Source organism: Saccopteryx bilineata, chromosome 4, assembly GCF_036850765.1.
Source record: "Saccopteryx bilineata isolate mSacBil1 chromosome 4, mSacBil1_pri_phased_curated, whole genome shotgun sequence".
In the NCBI taxonomy this organism is placed as follows: Eukaryota; Metazoa; Chordata; class Mammalia; order Chiroptera; family Emballonuridae; genus Saccopteryx; species Saccopteryx bilineata.
In genome coordinates this window covers 246,009,406-246,025,233 of record NC_089493.1, presented here as the reverse complement: position 1 = coordinate 246,025,233, position 15,828 = coordinate 246,009,406, and the positions used below count along the sequence as shown (strand labels likewise).

At 40.5% G+C, this 15,828-nt stretch overlaps 1 protein-coding gene across 9 annotated transcripts in view; it reads left to right on the top strand.

The window, feature by feature from the left end:
* Window positions 1–15,828, top strand: part of SEMA6A (semaphorin 6A) — a 132,664-nt gene that overhangs the window by 105,431 nt on the left and 11,405 nt on the right. For 6 of the 9 annotated variants that reach the window (XM_066274138.1, XM_066274130.1, XM_066274132.1 and 3 more), the window contains one exon: window positions 4,439–4,603. The exons of 1 other annotated variant lie outside the window; for it this stretch is intronic. In XM_066274138.1, coding sequence (XP_066130235.1) covers window positions 4,439–4,603 — 165 coding nt within the window. Of the gene's footprint in view, window positions 1–4,438; window positions 4,604–5,532; window positions 6,577–14,372; window positions 14,499–15,828 lie in introns of those variants that run through there. 2 more of the 9 variants (XM_066274136.1, XM_066274137.1) reach the window with 2 other exon arrangements.

The window sequence follows — 15,828 nt, the reverse complement described above, 5'->3', positions numbered from 1 at the left end:
ATTTGTCTATTGTTCCTGCTCTGAAATACACAGGCACTGTATTAAACAAAGCTATTAAGTCCATAAATAAAATTTTCTGAGTGCTTTATAAGAAAATTGAAATGCTCCATTTCCATTTCTCAAAGTTTCCCCCAAATACTTATTAGGATAAACTATTCATGTGTTTTTTAAATAAAATGAGAATTATGTGAGATGGCAAACTTAAGCTTATGCATTATAACAGGGACTACGAGTTTCATTGACACGCAGACATTTTATAGTTTTTGTGATTGAGAACAATACCAGTTCTAAGATAGACTTTAAATACATATAAAGGTAGGTTGGAAAGGAAGGGGAAAAATAAAGAGAATAAAAGAGGGAAGAAAGCAAGCAAGGAGGTGGACTTAAAATTCAAAGAGTTCAGGATGGCTACACTTGTGTCTAATAGTCCCATGTAAACTCTCAGTCCATATGTCTAATTAGCATAAATAAAAAGCCTCTTTGGAAGTCTTAAAGACTATCTCATAAACTGGAGCTGTGCAGATGTGGAAATCAAAGCCTGGACTCTCCTTATTGTCCACCATGTTAAGTGAGACAGTGTGGAATAGATGAGCCCACAGAATTCATTCACCTTTAGCATTCTCTCATCTGTGATTCAAGCCAGAATATTAAATAGCAACTGCTGGAAGAAAAATTTCTCAGGAGGCAAATGTCATCTAGCTCAGCTTGTCCTTCAGAAAGAGAACCCACTTAGCACCTACTCTTCTTACTATCATACTTTGCAATCATTTCTTATAATTGAATAATCTTTATCAGATATTGAGAAATTCAGGTCTTGAATCTAATTGAACCAGCAATACCCCCAGCATTCATCAATTTACTAAAGGCTATTTTAACTCCCAGGTAATTTTTCATAGAACAGTTAAGCCATGGGATGCTCTTTATGGGCAAAAATCATTCTCTAATCTATGTATCTTTTAATTCCTTTACAAAAGGAAAGGAATTTATTAATCCCTTCATATTAACACTTTAAAGGACAATGCCCCTTTACCCTCAGCTCTTGATCTGTGATGAAATTAAAGAGCTGGAATATTCCTTTTAACTAAAGATCCTGTTCATTACAGACTAAATCTCTCTAGCTTCAAATTTTGACTATCAAAATTATCCTGATCCAGACATTTAGAAAAAGACAGGAACTTTCTTTTCACAAACTGTTGAAGATAGGGTTATTTTGGAGTTGATAAACAGATTTAATTCATTCATTCAGCATATATTTGTTGAGCGCCTACTCTTTGCTAGGCACTGGACTAGATACTGTATTTGTACCATCAAAGGAAATACCAAATTGCTGTTTTTAAGAGCATGTTTGTAGATTAGGAAGCCAACCCCACAGCCCGAAGTGCAATCACCGTTTCTAGCTGGGCCCTTTGAATGTTTCCATAAAAAGTTCATTAATTGACGCAGGTTCATAGAGTGAACGACAAAACCACAACGTCCTTAAGTCCAAAAGAAGGGATCAGTTCAATAAGCCGTGCACTCTGCCTGGCAGAAGCTCTGTGCGATACTAGTCATATAACCAAGAGCCCCTTTTTAGTGAATTGGACCCTGATGATTTGCCTTCTCTCTTCCTCTCTTATATTATATAGAGTGTCTCTTTTTTGTGTCTAACTGGCTACAATCATTGTTAATAGGTTAGAGTAGTGTGAAGGGTCTCTAACCTCTGGAATCACGAAGATTTGTAGATATAGAGAAACTATATGATGCATATTCAGGTTTACTTTTAAAATCTAGTTCTTTGTATAAGAATAATACAGTATAAACTACATTAACTAAAATATGACCTCCCTAATTGGATTAACAAGACAAAATTATAGGGTTAAATTCTTTTGACACATAGTTCTATATCCACAAATGATTGCCTATTTTTGTAGCATTATTTTGGTTAAAAGTCTATTAGGGAATGCATAAAAATAATGTATCTGTAGAATCAGATTCTAAGAAAAAAATAAAGTTATTTCCTTTCAACATTTTTTAAGCTTGGAGAGGTAATAATCATATACCTCTTTGATTTTAAACTATGCTGTGCTGCTTAATGGTCCTTTTACATGGTGGTTCTAAAATTTTTGAGAACCAGGTATTGCTTTCTCTGACTATTTGATTTACCAATGACACACGTGTTGCCTATCCTCAAGCATAAGTTTAAAAGATTACAAACCTCATGCTGTTCTATTTTTTCCTTTTGAGAACATCAGATGCATGGTTTCTCTAGATTTACATACAGAAAATGGAGATGTGGTGGGTATTAGACTAACACTTCAGCAATAGGAAGGAGCTGATTTCTCACATTTGTGTAAAACATTTTCCTACCTAACTACCATCTGGTCCACATTAATATCCTCTCATAGCCATAGCTTTCCATTACCAATGAGTTTTCCACATATTTGCAGCATATGGTCCAAGAAATCTTTCTTCAGAGAATGTGTCCCTTAGGCATATATTTCCCCTAGATTACCGTATTAAGAAATGTTCTCCCTAAACCATACTTATGGCATTATCATAAAATTGCCCCTTGAACGCAGTTAAATTGAAAGTTCTCAAAATGCATCTCAATTCAGGTAACAGAAATTTTTGCATCTTAGCAGAGAGCTTTATCTCTCTTCCCCCTTTTAACTCCCTACAAAGCCATTTCTAATTGTTTGCTTATGCTGTGTGCTAAATTCTCTCTTAGTTTAACTATATATTTCACTGGAGCAGTGTTGAATTGAAGATTAGAAAATGCAGGCTGGATTTAGACCCCAATATAAGCAAAAGGAAGTAAAAGTAATTCTGTATTTCCAATTCTAGGTTATTTTCCTACCCTGATCTCTTACCAGTATTATGAGATGAGATATGAAACCTAGAAATGTAAAAACAAAAAGTCTAGAATCAGGCATTCTTGAGTTTTAGAAAGTGTTTTTAGCAGTTGGATATAAACCAGAATATTTGCCACAAAGAGGATGTCTGAAGATGTGTGGGAGCCAAACAAGGTCTACAAAGAAAGCAGCCTCTTAAATGTGACCAAAGCTTTGTGGTAGCATTTAAGTGTGGTGCTTTCATAGACATCGTTATAGCTTAGATCAGCCATTTGGCTGACTTGTTTTCCCTGCTCTTTTATATATATAGCTTTTTTTTTTCTTCTGTAATTGCAGTATTAAAGTCTCCTGGGAATCCAATTTGCAATCATTGTAAAAAAGGAAAAATGCAATGCATTTATCCTTATAATCTTTCTTTCTGGTGGCCAGTATGTTATTGATCACATATATGGTGCTCACAGCCCAAGGTTGACGCCACCTTTGCATCTGCCCTGCTTTCTACCAAAGGTACCAATTACACATTCACAATAGCTGCCTTGATGTTGTCTTTCTAAAAATTACTCAAGAGCTCACTATAGGTTAAAATGGTTGAATAAACCAAAGACTACTTGAAAAATCACAGAGGTTATATTTTATTTCTGCCAAAAAGAACAGATAGTGGGGCTTCTTTAAATCATTGTGACAGTTTAGATCAAAGCCCCTAGTATGATCTGCATTTAACCTTGTGGAATGATGGAAGAAAAGCTTAGGTATGTATTTACAGGAAATGTCCAGTTTCTACCATAATTCCCAACCTAGCCATTCTTCTGACATCCTGTCACAGCCTACTCTGGATCTCAAAAAGCTATGTATTTCTTTCTAATCGGAATAATATCAGTTGGTGTGGCCTCAAAAACCTCTCACAAGTATGATTCATAAAATCATGAAACTGATAATGTTAGAGTAAGATACAAAAGGCAAAGTCCTAACAACATGAGCATTTGAGTCCTCTGCTCCGGTGAAAAGGGAGCAGATCCCTTTAAAAACAGAAAGAGGAAGCCTGTGAGGTTGAGCTGAAGCTGAAAATTAGACACACCCCCATGAGAAAGGCTCAGGACAGCTGAGCTCTTGGTGGTGATGGGAGGGTGGGGGGGCTGGTCCACTGCCATAAACCTCCCCCATCAGTCACAAATAGCACCTCCAGAGTAGGCAAGTCCTGCCTTTAATGATGCTATGGCAATACCAAAGAAGAACACTGGTATTTCTTGAGCACCTACTATATGCCAGACACTGTACTTTCACCGTTATGCCACTTTACCCTCCCAACACTGCGAGGTAAGTGGCATCATCCCCATTTTGTCCACAAGGAAAACAAAGGCCCAGAGAGGTTAATGATCCCCAGGCTCACCACCGAGGAAGAAGCAAAGATGGGAGCTGACCCTTGATCCTCTAACTATAAGTTCAAGGGGTCTGCTGCTGAACCCCCACCCCCACCAGTCTTACTGTGTCTCAGGCAGTTTCCTCCCAGTCTCAGAGCCAGCTTGGGTGTCCCTTCTCCTGGCCTCTGAGCAAAGGGAATGTGGGCATCTCCAGTGATGTTTCCCTAACTGTATTTGTGATGAAAACAGGGCATTCCAGTTCCCTCTTGCCCAGCACCACCACGTCCGATTCGGCGGCTCAAGAGGGGTATGAGTCTAGGGGAGAAATGATGGACTGGAAGAATCTGCTGCACTCACCTGACAGCACAGACTCTTTGGGGGCAGTGTCTTCCCATAATCACCAAGACAAGAAGGGTAAGGCCTTGGAATTGGCTCTTCCTCTGGGGGGAGAGGGAGGGGAAAGTAGGGAGGACTGTGTAACTGCTTCCAGCTGAATAACAGCAAGATTTAAGGAACCTCCAAGACAACGTGATTGAAAGCATCTCAAAAAAAGATGCTAGGCTTGATCAGAAATTATTGCCCAAGCAAGGAGAAACCACACAAAACAAATAACACAGCCTCTAAGCGTCCTCCACCCAAAAGAGGTGTGGCTTGGCCCAAAGCAAAGGCTGGCTCCTGAGATCCCCTTCCACTCCTCTTCCCTTGGTCTGTGAATTTTGGGTCCTCTTTTCACACCACAATGGAACGGAATGCAGTGAGGACTTTGGCAAGTGTGTGTAATCAAAGTAAAGGCCCATTTAATCAGTGAATGGAGGAACAGCAGGCGAAGGCTTTTCTGGCTGGTCGTATCTCTCACTCTCGCATGGTCCTGAATTTGAAAAGAGCCATGGTCCTAAGATATACTGTAATTGCCTTGAGAGGACAACAGCTAAAACAAAAATATGTTATTTAATCAAGCAGAATTGCTGTGCATTTAAAACGGGAAGGAAGCCACACTGAATGAAAGGGACTCCACTGTGAACTGTCCTAAATTCTCCCTTGCCTTCTTTTGCTCATCTAGAGACAGGAAATGTCGTCCTTTTTTCTCGCCATTTTGTGGCTTCTAGTAACACATCCTACTTTAGTTGCAGCTGCAACCAAAGAGGCCTTTACTTGTCCGAAAAACGGTCTTGTAAATCAGAGGCTGAAAAGCCCAGTTATGTTGTAAGCTGCCCCCCCCCCCCATTCAGAATTGTTTACATCTGTATGTTTTTGAGAGTTTCACCCAAGCAGGGGTTGGAGTCTCGAGGGCAGACCAGCCACAGTGACCCTTAGAAGACAGTGTCTACCATGTCCTCCCTCAGGGGTTCCTGTCTACCTGTGACCACCTCTCCTCCTAGAGAATGCTTTCTAGGCAGCACTGCACGCTGCCCTCCCACCCTCCTGTCTGCATCTCCTCTCCCAAGACTGCCGTCTGCTCTGCGGCTCCACGTGCCAAGCCGAACTGTGAAGACGTGGTCCTTTTAACTTGTTCTTGAGCATGTCCCCTTTAGTCGATTTTATTCTTCTTCTATTATTAATGTGCCCTGCCCCAAGTCCTTTTTAAAAGGTGGCTTTTGTCTCAGCAGCCTCTTTAAGTTGGAGGGATCCTTGCACTTACCACACCGAGGAAGCACGAGGCGGGTTTGTGATGGGGAGAACCGTCACAGCGGGCCACAAGCCCTCGCGTGTGCCAGTATTTGTTATGTGTGGCTCCAGACCGCAGATGTATTAGTTTTGGCTGGGTTCTCAAGGCGAGACAACTCAGTAAAACCTCTTTGTGTTTGCCTACTGCGACTTTCTGAAAAACCAAACAGCCTTTCCAGTAAAGCATTCAATATGTCAACCAAATATCTAGCTGTTGGTTATTATAATCATTTTCACTTCACTGAGATCGATGGCTTGAATTTTCTTCAATCATTAACTCCCCCAAGGGATGGAGGTTATCAAAGAGTCCAATTAACACTTGACATCATTTTAAAAATCGGCATTGTTCGTTCTCTTGGGTCTTATTATGAATATTGACAAAGCTGGAAGCAGGCTACAAATTGTCAAACAATGGTGGCAGAGGTGGCTGCATGGGTGTTGAACATGATCACTGTTCTTGTGCTGTTAACTCCTTGCCTTGCCCTGTCCGATCCGAGTTTGATGTTTGACAATTATGTATCTGATGGGGCAATGACAATGAGATGCTATGCAGAAATTTTTGAGAGATGTAGCTTTAATGTTCCTTTTACCATGATTTTTATGATTTTAATTTCCATTTGCTCTCAACTGTTTTTGTTTAATGAACATGATTTCTTTTGATCTTCTGTTTTCTTTTGCCAAGCGCTGTGTGTTATGACTCGGTGGTGGCGTTATTCTGTTGGAAAAGTCCTGTTTCTTTTTCGACTCATTATGACGTACCTTGACTTGACCCAATCTGTGATGCCCCCCCTCGCTTTCCTTCCCATTCCCTGACGTGGATGCCTTAATGATGTCACATCCGTGTGTGCAGCGTCTCCTGGGATGCGGGACTTCCGTGGGTTTTCTGAGGGCCTCTGGCAGGTGCTCTTTTCACTGGGTCGATTGTCTCATGGGAATGTGACATTTGTATGCGCCAGCGTTAGGAGCTAAATATACTCTGGAATTGTTTCTAAAATACTGTACAGTTCCCCCACTAAGCAAAAAATGTGCCAATTGACCAGCTAGCTGAGGAGGAGTCAAATGTCCAATGTGCTTTTTTGGCCACTGGAAAAAACAACAACAAAAAAACAAAAACCAAGAGTGAGCAGCAGCCCACAGCTCTGCTCTGCAGATATGCTGAACACCAGTGGGCGAGTCTCCGCCTCTGTCCCACCTCGCCCTCCAAACACTTCTGCACTTCCAGAGTATGTTTACTTGCCTTGTCTTTCTTTTCCTTGCTGTGTCTTCCGTGTTGATTTAATCCTGTGCGTCCCTCACATTCTGTTCAAGCACCGTTCCCAGCCTTGCAATCTAACCCCCTTCTGCTACCATTGTTCTTAGCCTCCCCCTTTCAAAATAGTAGACCCAAGCCCTCTACCCCTCTGTGGAATGTTCCAAGGCTCTTTCCTTCTCTACTGTGAGTAGCGTTCTGATGTTTTATATTTATATAGTCATGTTAACAAAGCGTGAGAAGAGACCTGCAAAGCACACAGAAGCATTATCACAGAAAATGAAGTAATTTTCTCTCTCAGTAACTGGCCTTGCCCTTCATTACCCTACTGGCCTTGTCTAATGTCTCTTGTCCTTGCTGCTTTCCTTTAAAATTGCCTGATATCTTTCAAGCCCTGGATTCATTAGTGAAAACACAGCCAACCACTCTGTTTTATCTCTGGGTCCCTAGATGTCTGGAGCCTCTAGAGCCAGCCCTTTAATCACCAAGTTGATAAATTAGATGCAACCCTGGCTACTTCTTTCTTAGTTTTGCCACAGTTAAAAACATATATTATTTATTCTTCCTATAACTATTGAGGTAGAAATCAGTAGTTACAAAGGGGCTCTAATTACATATGAATAGAGAAAAAAAATTTGGTTTCTTTTTAGATCTGGCTTGTCGCCCCTACCACCACCAGCCCCTTCCCACAGCAAAAGGAATAAGAGCTTTCTTTCTTAGATTAAGCAGTCCTGAGAATTAATAACCATTCCTGCGCTTCTTGTTTCTGACCAAAAGTAACAATACCAAAAAACCTGATTTCCAAGAAGACTGCAAGATATGTGAGGAAATTAGCCATGTACAGATCTGCCAAGAGAGCTCGTACGTAGCATAACTATAAAATGCAAATGCTGACAACTGGGGTACAAGAATAAATCAGGGCCCTGGCCGGTTGGCTCAGCGGTAGAGCGTCGGCCTGGCGTGCGGGAGACCCAGGTTCGATTCCCGGCCAGGGCACACAGGAGAAGTGCCCATTTGCTTCTCCACCCCCCACCTCTTCTTCCTCTCTGTCTCTCTCTTCCCCTCCCGCAGCGAAGGCTCCATTGGAGCAAAGATGGCCCGGGCGCTGGGGATGGCTCCTTGGCCTCTGCCCCAGGCGCTGGAGTGGCTCTGGTCGCTGCAGAGCGACGCCCCAGAGGGGAAGAGCATCGCCCCCTAGTGGGCAGAGCTTGCCCCTGGTAGGCGTGCCGGGTGGATCTCGGTCGGGCGCATGCAGGAGTCTGTCTGTTCTCCCCGTTTTCAGCTTCAGAAAAATACAAAAAAAAACAAACAAAAGAATAAATCAGGAACAGAAGAAAACCCCCTGCTTCAGACGCTATTTTGTAGGGTTCTTATGAGCGCTCAGAAAATAGATGAAATACTCAACACATACAAAGGTACATACTACAGTACCAGAATTGTAAAATGCGTATATATTTTGGAAAATCTTTAAAGTGAGATACCACATTATTACAGTTAGTCACCATATGCTTATTATAGACATGGAAAAGATGTAGAAACAAAATTTAAATAAGAGATCAAATGAATAATTTAAAGTAAAATATACAGTAAATGTTGAATATATTTTAATCAATGTGTAAACTATTTGTATATAAGCAATTTTTAGTCCAGGAAGTATCATAAGGTCTATAAAGGATTGATGAGTCTACTGTCCACATTTCATAGCAATCCTGAATGGAATTTTTTAAATCACAGGGTTTATTAACAATCCTCTTTATAGTTAATTATTTATTCCTCAAATGCATCATAGCCTACAGCAGTATTGCCTCCAAGCTGGACACACAGCACCTGACATGATGATTTAGGCTCTCAAGAATCACATGGTGGAAAGTTACATCATTCTCATTTCTCTTTAGGTCTTCTCGGTTATGTCTAGGAAAACGTCTCGGTTTGAGCCTTTATCATTAACAACTCCCTCAACTTGCTACTACTGTCTCTTTTTGATAAGAAAGAGCTGGCTTTAGATTGTGGGCTTTGACTTGCAGCTGGAGCTAGCTGGAAGTAACCTTGTTTTGCTTTCAGTTAATTTTATTTTTATGGTTACCTTCTATCTATGAAAAGTGACACTCTTTTTTCCATTTATGATAACGATATAAAGTTTCCATTTGAAATATATCCTAAAGATAATTTAAAGGAAATATTAAATAACAGTCGATGAGGTTCACTGGTATCACTAAAATTGTAGTATGGGTAGTGGAGTGATTCAAATTTGGGTAACTCTGGCCTAGAGTCAATAAGAGCCCACTAAGGATTAAACTACAACCAAAACTTTACTTCTGGCATTTGGAAGAACAAGATTTAGTAACCACTATACCTTCTGTTGGCTGGGCTCTAAATGTTGCAATTATATTACCTAGTGCTCTTCTTATTTCTCCTCCAACTATTGAGCTTTTATGGTTGGGAATGAGAAGTTTGGTCAAGGAGGTATTTAAAGTAAAACAAATTTAAACTAAAAAAAAAAAAGTCATTCTAGGCTTATTACGCATCTGGCGAGATTTTCTCCAAACCAGCAGTGTGCCACCAAGTGTAGGCTTCATTTCAGCTAGTTATTACCCGGACTGTGACCATAGGGAAGTTTACCTTTAGCGCTTTGGCTACTTTTGCCTTATCTGTAAGAACTCCTGTGTTACAGTGCATTCCCCTGGCCTGGCAATGACCTACACCTGACTCTTCTTTCAATTTTCTCCCATTTAACCCTTACCTATTCTTAGTCCCAGACTGTTAGAGCCTGGCTTTCTTCATTAACAACCTTAGAAATCTGACTTCAGGTAGAGTCGATGATAGAACCTAGTCCTGACTGCTCTTCCATTTCAACAGTCTTCTCTGTTTAAAATCTGATGGGGAAAGTGGTTTCTCAGCTCCTATCAAGTCATATGCGGGTAATTTTATGTACAGAGAAAATTGTTGCTGATAACAATAATAAAGAAAGAATAATAAGCTTCCCTTCTTTTCCTGACTCCTTAGCTGGGATCAGATTTTCTCTGCCATTTCTTCAGTACCATTACCAAAACAAAAATGTTTTCCGAAGCTTCTCAAACAAAATTTATTACTGGCTCCCTAGCACAGTATTGGATGCCAATAAGGAGTTAGAGGCTATACTAGAGATAGACATAGTTCCTGTCCAAAAACTATCAAGCCGCCAGACAGATGGAGCACACAGAGACTAGGAAATGCACCAAAAAGCTTTTACGACCACCACTGTCTTTGTGAACAAGGCAAAACTGTGCACAGCAGATTTTCGAAAAAGATATTAAACAACTGAAGACAACTTGGCCGAACACATCAAGGACACAGCACTTGGAAACAGTTTTTCCTTCTCTTCAGTACCTATATTATAGCAGCCATATATCACTTGACAGGGAGGAAGAAGGAAGTGAAGGATGTTTGCTATAGGGTTCATATTGAAATTTTCCGTGGAACTGCTGGCAAAAGCAGGCCTTTTTCTTTTTGTTAACAGCCTGAGCTTTATTAAAAAACAAAAACAAAACACTAAATCCATGATAATTTCCATAGATTTTGTAAGTTAAAAACCTGTAGTATCACAGCTATTTCTACATGTGATGGTTGGACAGGACAGTTTTAGAGAATTCGGAGAAAGGGTTTCAGGCCGATAAGGAGGACTAGTAGTGAGAGGGACAAGAAACTCAGACTTCCCCCCAACAATTTGATCATTAACTGAACCAGGTAGGAACATGCATGGTCAGGGGCCAAGGACAGAGATGGGAAACGGATTGCTATGGCTCTAACAACTCTTTTGAATCACGGTTCATTTATTTCTATTTTTGAGGGGCAGAGCAAAGGTATCCTTCAAAGTTCACAAGAAATTTGGTATCTAAATTGTCGTTGCTGCTGATAGCAAAAATAAAATATAATTCTTGAAATTCAGTTAGTATTTTTTATTTGTAAATTATGCTATACCTGCCCATAAAGGTTTAGTATCTTTTGTCCTCTTTTTCTTTAAATTTGTTTAAGTGCCATTTTTATTACTATCTGTTAAACTATTTTAATCTCCGTAAGTTTACAGTGGATTTAAAGAATATTTGTAGGAATCATTATTTGGGGATAGAAGTGTGGGTAGGATTGCTGGATAAAGCACAGAATGCCGGTTACGTTTGAATTTCAAATAAACCAGGATTAATTTTTTAGTGTATGTCCCACATATTACATGGGACATACTTACACTAAAATATCATAGTGTTATGTGCCTGAAGCTGAAATTTATCCAGGTGTTACATAATAATATTTAGTTGCTGCCTGACAAGCCTATTGAAGACATTCCTGCTAACTTAACTGGTAAGAACAGTAGATCTAATCTCTAGATTACATTTGCCCTTTAACACTAGAATAACCCATCCGAGAAGAATTAAAGTAAAAATTCCCTTCTGTGAAAAAATATTTCAGAGAATTCTCACTAAAAGCTATGTGTTTGTAATGTAATAATGTAAATGATTCTCACTGAAAGCAGGCTTTCAAATGCCACTTTTAATTAAGGAAGGCTCAGAAATCTGTTTCTAAACAAGGGCATGGTTAAAACGTTTGGTTCTTTCTTATTTTATTTAATCTTACGTTTTAATCAACTCTTATGTTAACCATATTTTCCTCCTTCTTTGTGTGGCTGTTAATTTCCTCCCGTTTCTCATTTCCATGGCTCTGAAGGGGATGAACTGGAATCCAAAAACACTAAAAAATAATAATCTAATAATGATGACAACAACCCTAGTCTCAAAGAAAGGCTGCCAAAGAGCAACCTTCCTTCGTTTCTTTTTTCATGCATTCAACTGGCATTCGGCAAACCTGTGCTGTATATCAGCCTTATGCTGAGTGTTTCGGCAGATACTGATCTGAAGGCAACATAAGCTGTGCGTTCAAGAAGCCTCCAGTTTAGCAGGGGATATGCATAGGGGACCTCCTGGCTAGCGGACGGGGCAGGGTGAAGTCTGAGAGGAAAAGAAGGAAAGGGAACAAGGACGGGCCACGCGCTGAGAAAGGATAAAGGGAAACACAACTCGTTCCAAGTTGAGGGCTAGGGGAAGGCCTTGCAAAGTCTTGAAGGAAAAGGGGGAAAGGCCGTTCCAAGCTAAATAACATGACCAAGACACAAAGCTATTAGAGTACAGAGTGTAATGATAAAAGGGCAAGTAGTGTGCTGTGGCGAAAGTGATAAAGTATATGTACAGAGGGCCAGAATGGGAACTGGGATTGAAATGATAGTATGGAGCCTTGAAAGTCATGCAGAGGGGCTGCAGCTATAGCTGCAGGCAGTGGGGGGCGGGGATGGATGGATGGAAAGGAATCAAAAGGAGGGAGGAGAGAAGGAAAGACAGAGGGCAAGAGACAGATGTATTTTGATTATTCAATCATAGTAGGTTATTAATTACATAATACGCCATATATTTGGGACATGAAAGGTTGCATCAGTTTTGGATCCGAAGTGTCTGCACATCACTGGCATTTTCCTGGTAGAAGCTCCTTGCCAAGCTGAAAGCTCTGTCTTAGGTAGAGCCCTCAGCAAGCTGAACTCCAACCTTGGGCTCCTCTGTCACTTGAGTTTAAAAAGCAGGGTGTGTGGCACATGGCAGAGGTTTTTATCCAGAACAGAGTTGGAAGTCAGGGAGATTGAGAAAGTAATAACGTAATCCTGGGCACCACCACTTATTTTTTCTATATTAGTATTTCTTTGTCACCTACCAGAAAAGGAATTTATTCGTAGTCTCTGGTTTTTCTTTGAAGAACTGAGGGACATGATTCTGTGAGGCCAGGGCTGTGCTCAGCCAGGTGACGTGGACGTTGCCACGTGAGTGCGGGGAAGGGGGCCATGACTGAGAAGCCCACACAGAAGGCTGCAATTGTCCTTCCAGCAGCTCGGGCAGAGGCATAGATTTGATCTAATTAATTTTGTATACTCTTGACAACTTGCTGAATTTATCTAAGGCCTTGATGAGATTATTGTGGAAAGGGTAAAAGAAAAAATAAGTTAAATGTCAGCCCTGTAGAAAGCTGTTTCATCTCCCTGCCTGTCGGAATCTGCACACTAATATTGTTCTTTCTAGAGAATACTAACTAAACCTTTATTTTTTTTAATGTCCATTTTTCTTAAAACAAACAAAAAAAATGAAGGACTTAAATTATGACTCTGGTGACTTGATTTTTTTCTTTTGAAATCAGCACCTTAAATTGTAGGGTATTTTAAAAAATCAGCCCACCTTCTAGAGGTGCTTCTTACCTTTCATCTGTGGCCACTTTCTCAAGCGGCATCACCACTGACACAAATCCACTCTACCCCACCCTTTTCCTGAAAGTCTCTTTTATTTCCATTCTCTCCCGTCTTAAGCACAAACACACACAGTGACAAAGTTTCCTGACAGCTTAATGGAACTTTCAAGGACTGCAGGGACTAGGCTAGGCGTGATCTTATTAACTGAACATATGGAGTAGTTAAAAATTTGCTCTTTAATTAGTTCAGCTGTACTGTGTTCATCTAAAATTATTTTGTGTCCTAACAGTAAAACTGCGAAGAGTCATTTGTATTTAGAATTCGTGTATAATAATGGAAAAATAGTATTAGTTTTGTAATAACACTTTCTGGTAGCCTTATTTCCTGGAGTTTAAAACAAAACAAAACAAAAAATACTTGTTACATTTTATTTTGCACGTCTACTACTGTAGACAACGTAGTCTGGCAAGGGCCAAAGACTAGAAACCAGAAAATTTCCTCGGGACGTTTTTTCTCTTTTCTTGACATTATCCATGCGAATGGCCTGGAGAGCTGCAAGTGGTGCTCAGAATACATGATTGATGCCATTGCCATAGTGAGAAGGAGGCCAGGGAAGTGGGGCTTCCGTGTGGGAGAGAGGGCCACAGTCCTGGGTGAAGTCCTGCAGGTAGGTGGAGGGCTGTGCTGTGGCCTGAAAGGACCCTGGTGAACCACACCCCGTGGAGATGGCCCAGCGCCCTGAACCACTCCCGGGCCCTGAAGTAAACCACTGAGGTGTAGTCGGAGAGACTCAAAGACATTGGATGCACAGGAGATGGCATCTTGGTCAGAGTCAGAAAGCTCATTAGGAGCGGTGTGAAGCTTCCTCATCCTTAATTAACATTTCTTAAAGCTCTTGGAAGTCTACAGCCTGAAAACTGTCTTGGTGAACAGATGCATTTTTAATAGGATAACAAGAATTCCCCACTCCAATTATTTTAAAATTTCATTTTCTTAAAGGATGCATTCTTTTTCAGATACGTATCTGCAATCACATTTCCTCACTGAAGGCCGGAGCAGTCATTATGAACGGTACAGAAATAATGGAAGCTCAGTGTAGTCACCACTGACAGGGCTTTATTAGGAGGGAAAAGGATGCCAAGAAATTTATAGGGCAGCAAACTGCATTAGGCCTAACCTTTTGGACATATTAAAGCTTGTCATTTCCAGTCTTACAGCTTCTTGTTATTCATAAATAATAGATAACACTGGACACAATCATCTGACATTTGTTAAGGTAATAAATATACCCTAAGTGCTGATGGGTCTTGCACTCCATGATTTAAAAGTACACAGCAGAAATTTAATGTAATTTAAAATGTCTTATATAAGTCTATGGATTTGCAGAGTCAGTTCAACTCAGCAGATCTGCAAGCAAAGAGCTCCAGTGAGTGCAGTGTTGTGCTGGGCATTTCTTTTTTATTATTATTATTATTATTATTATTATTGTTATTATTATTATTATTATAAAGCAGAACCTTAACTTGGGGAATGACACATGAACTCAGGGCAGTCCAGAAATGTAAAGGAAAATACTCTTCCTGAGTGTCTTATTCTTCCGTCTGCTATCACACAAGGATAAGGGGAGATGTCGCTTGACAGCTGTGTGTTATTTGAGTCGAGTTGATTTGAGGTGACATGAGGTTCAGGCCTTTAAGGAAGGTTGCTCCGTTCAGTAGTGAGCTCCCACTGAGACTCTGCTTCTGACCCTGGGACCCAGTCCTGACTGGGCTGATCCAATCTAGAACATATTTGGTGGCCCCTGTGACAGATGGGGAATGTCTGAAATTTCCCTCTGTGTCTTCATGCTGGGGCCAAATAAAGAGGTCCGTGCCATTTTTCCAGGAGTAGTAGCACAGTATTTCAGGCCGTGTGTCAAACTACTGTCAGGTACCAAAGGAAAGTGTAAGGGATTTGTCTTTTTAATAAAATCATATCAATTTTGTATTCTTCATCAGAATAAAGGTGACCGCAATAAAGAAACTGTTGTACATGAGACTCACTAAAACTCATATTTTGAACACCAAGGTAAACCTGCATTAATTCATTTCAAATCTGGTTATACACTGCCTCAGTGGTATCTGAGGTTGGACTTAGAAGTAAACCCTCAGATGTACTCTCTGGGGTACTGTTCGTGCTTTTTAGGGCAGTGCTTCTCAAGCATTCAGGAATGTAAGGATCATCTGGGGGCCTTGTTAAAACACACATTTCTGAAGTCCAGTGCCAGAGATTCTGATTCAGAAGGTTTGGGTAGGACCCAGGTAACTCTATGTCCAGGTAACTCTATCACTGATTTAGGACAATTTCCCAGTTGCTATGGACTAGCTTATTTGAGGTCCCTCTCCAGGATTCTGTTGCATTTTTAAATCCTCAATTTAAAAATATTGTTTGCTAATAGAGTCGAACCCTACCAGAGTGTTGTGTCCTGTCTTG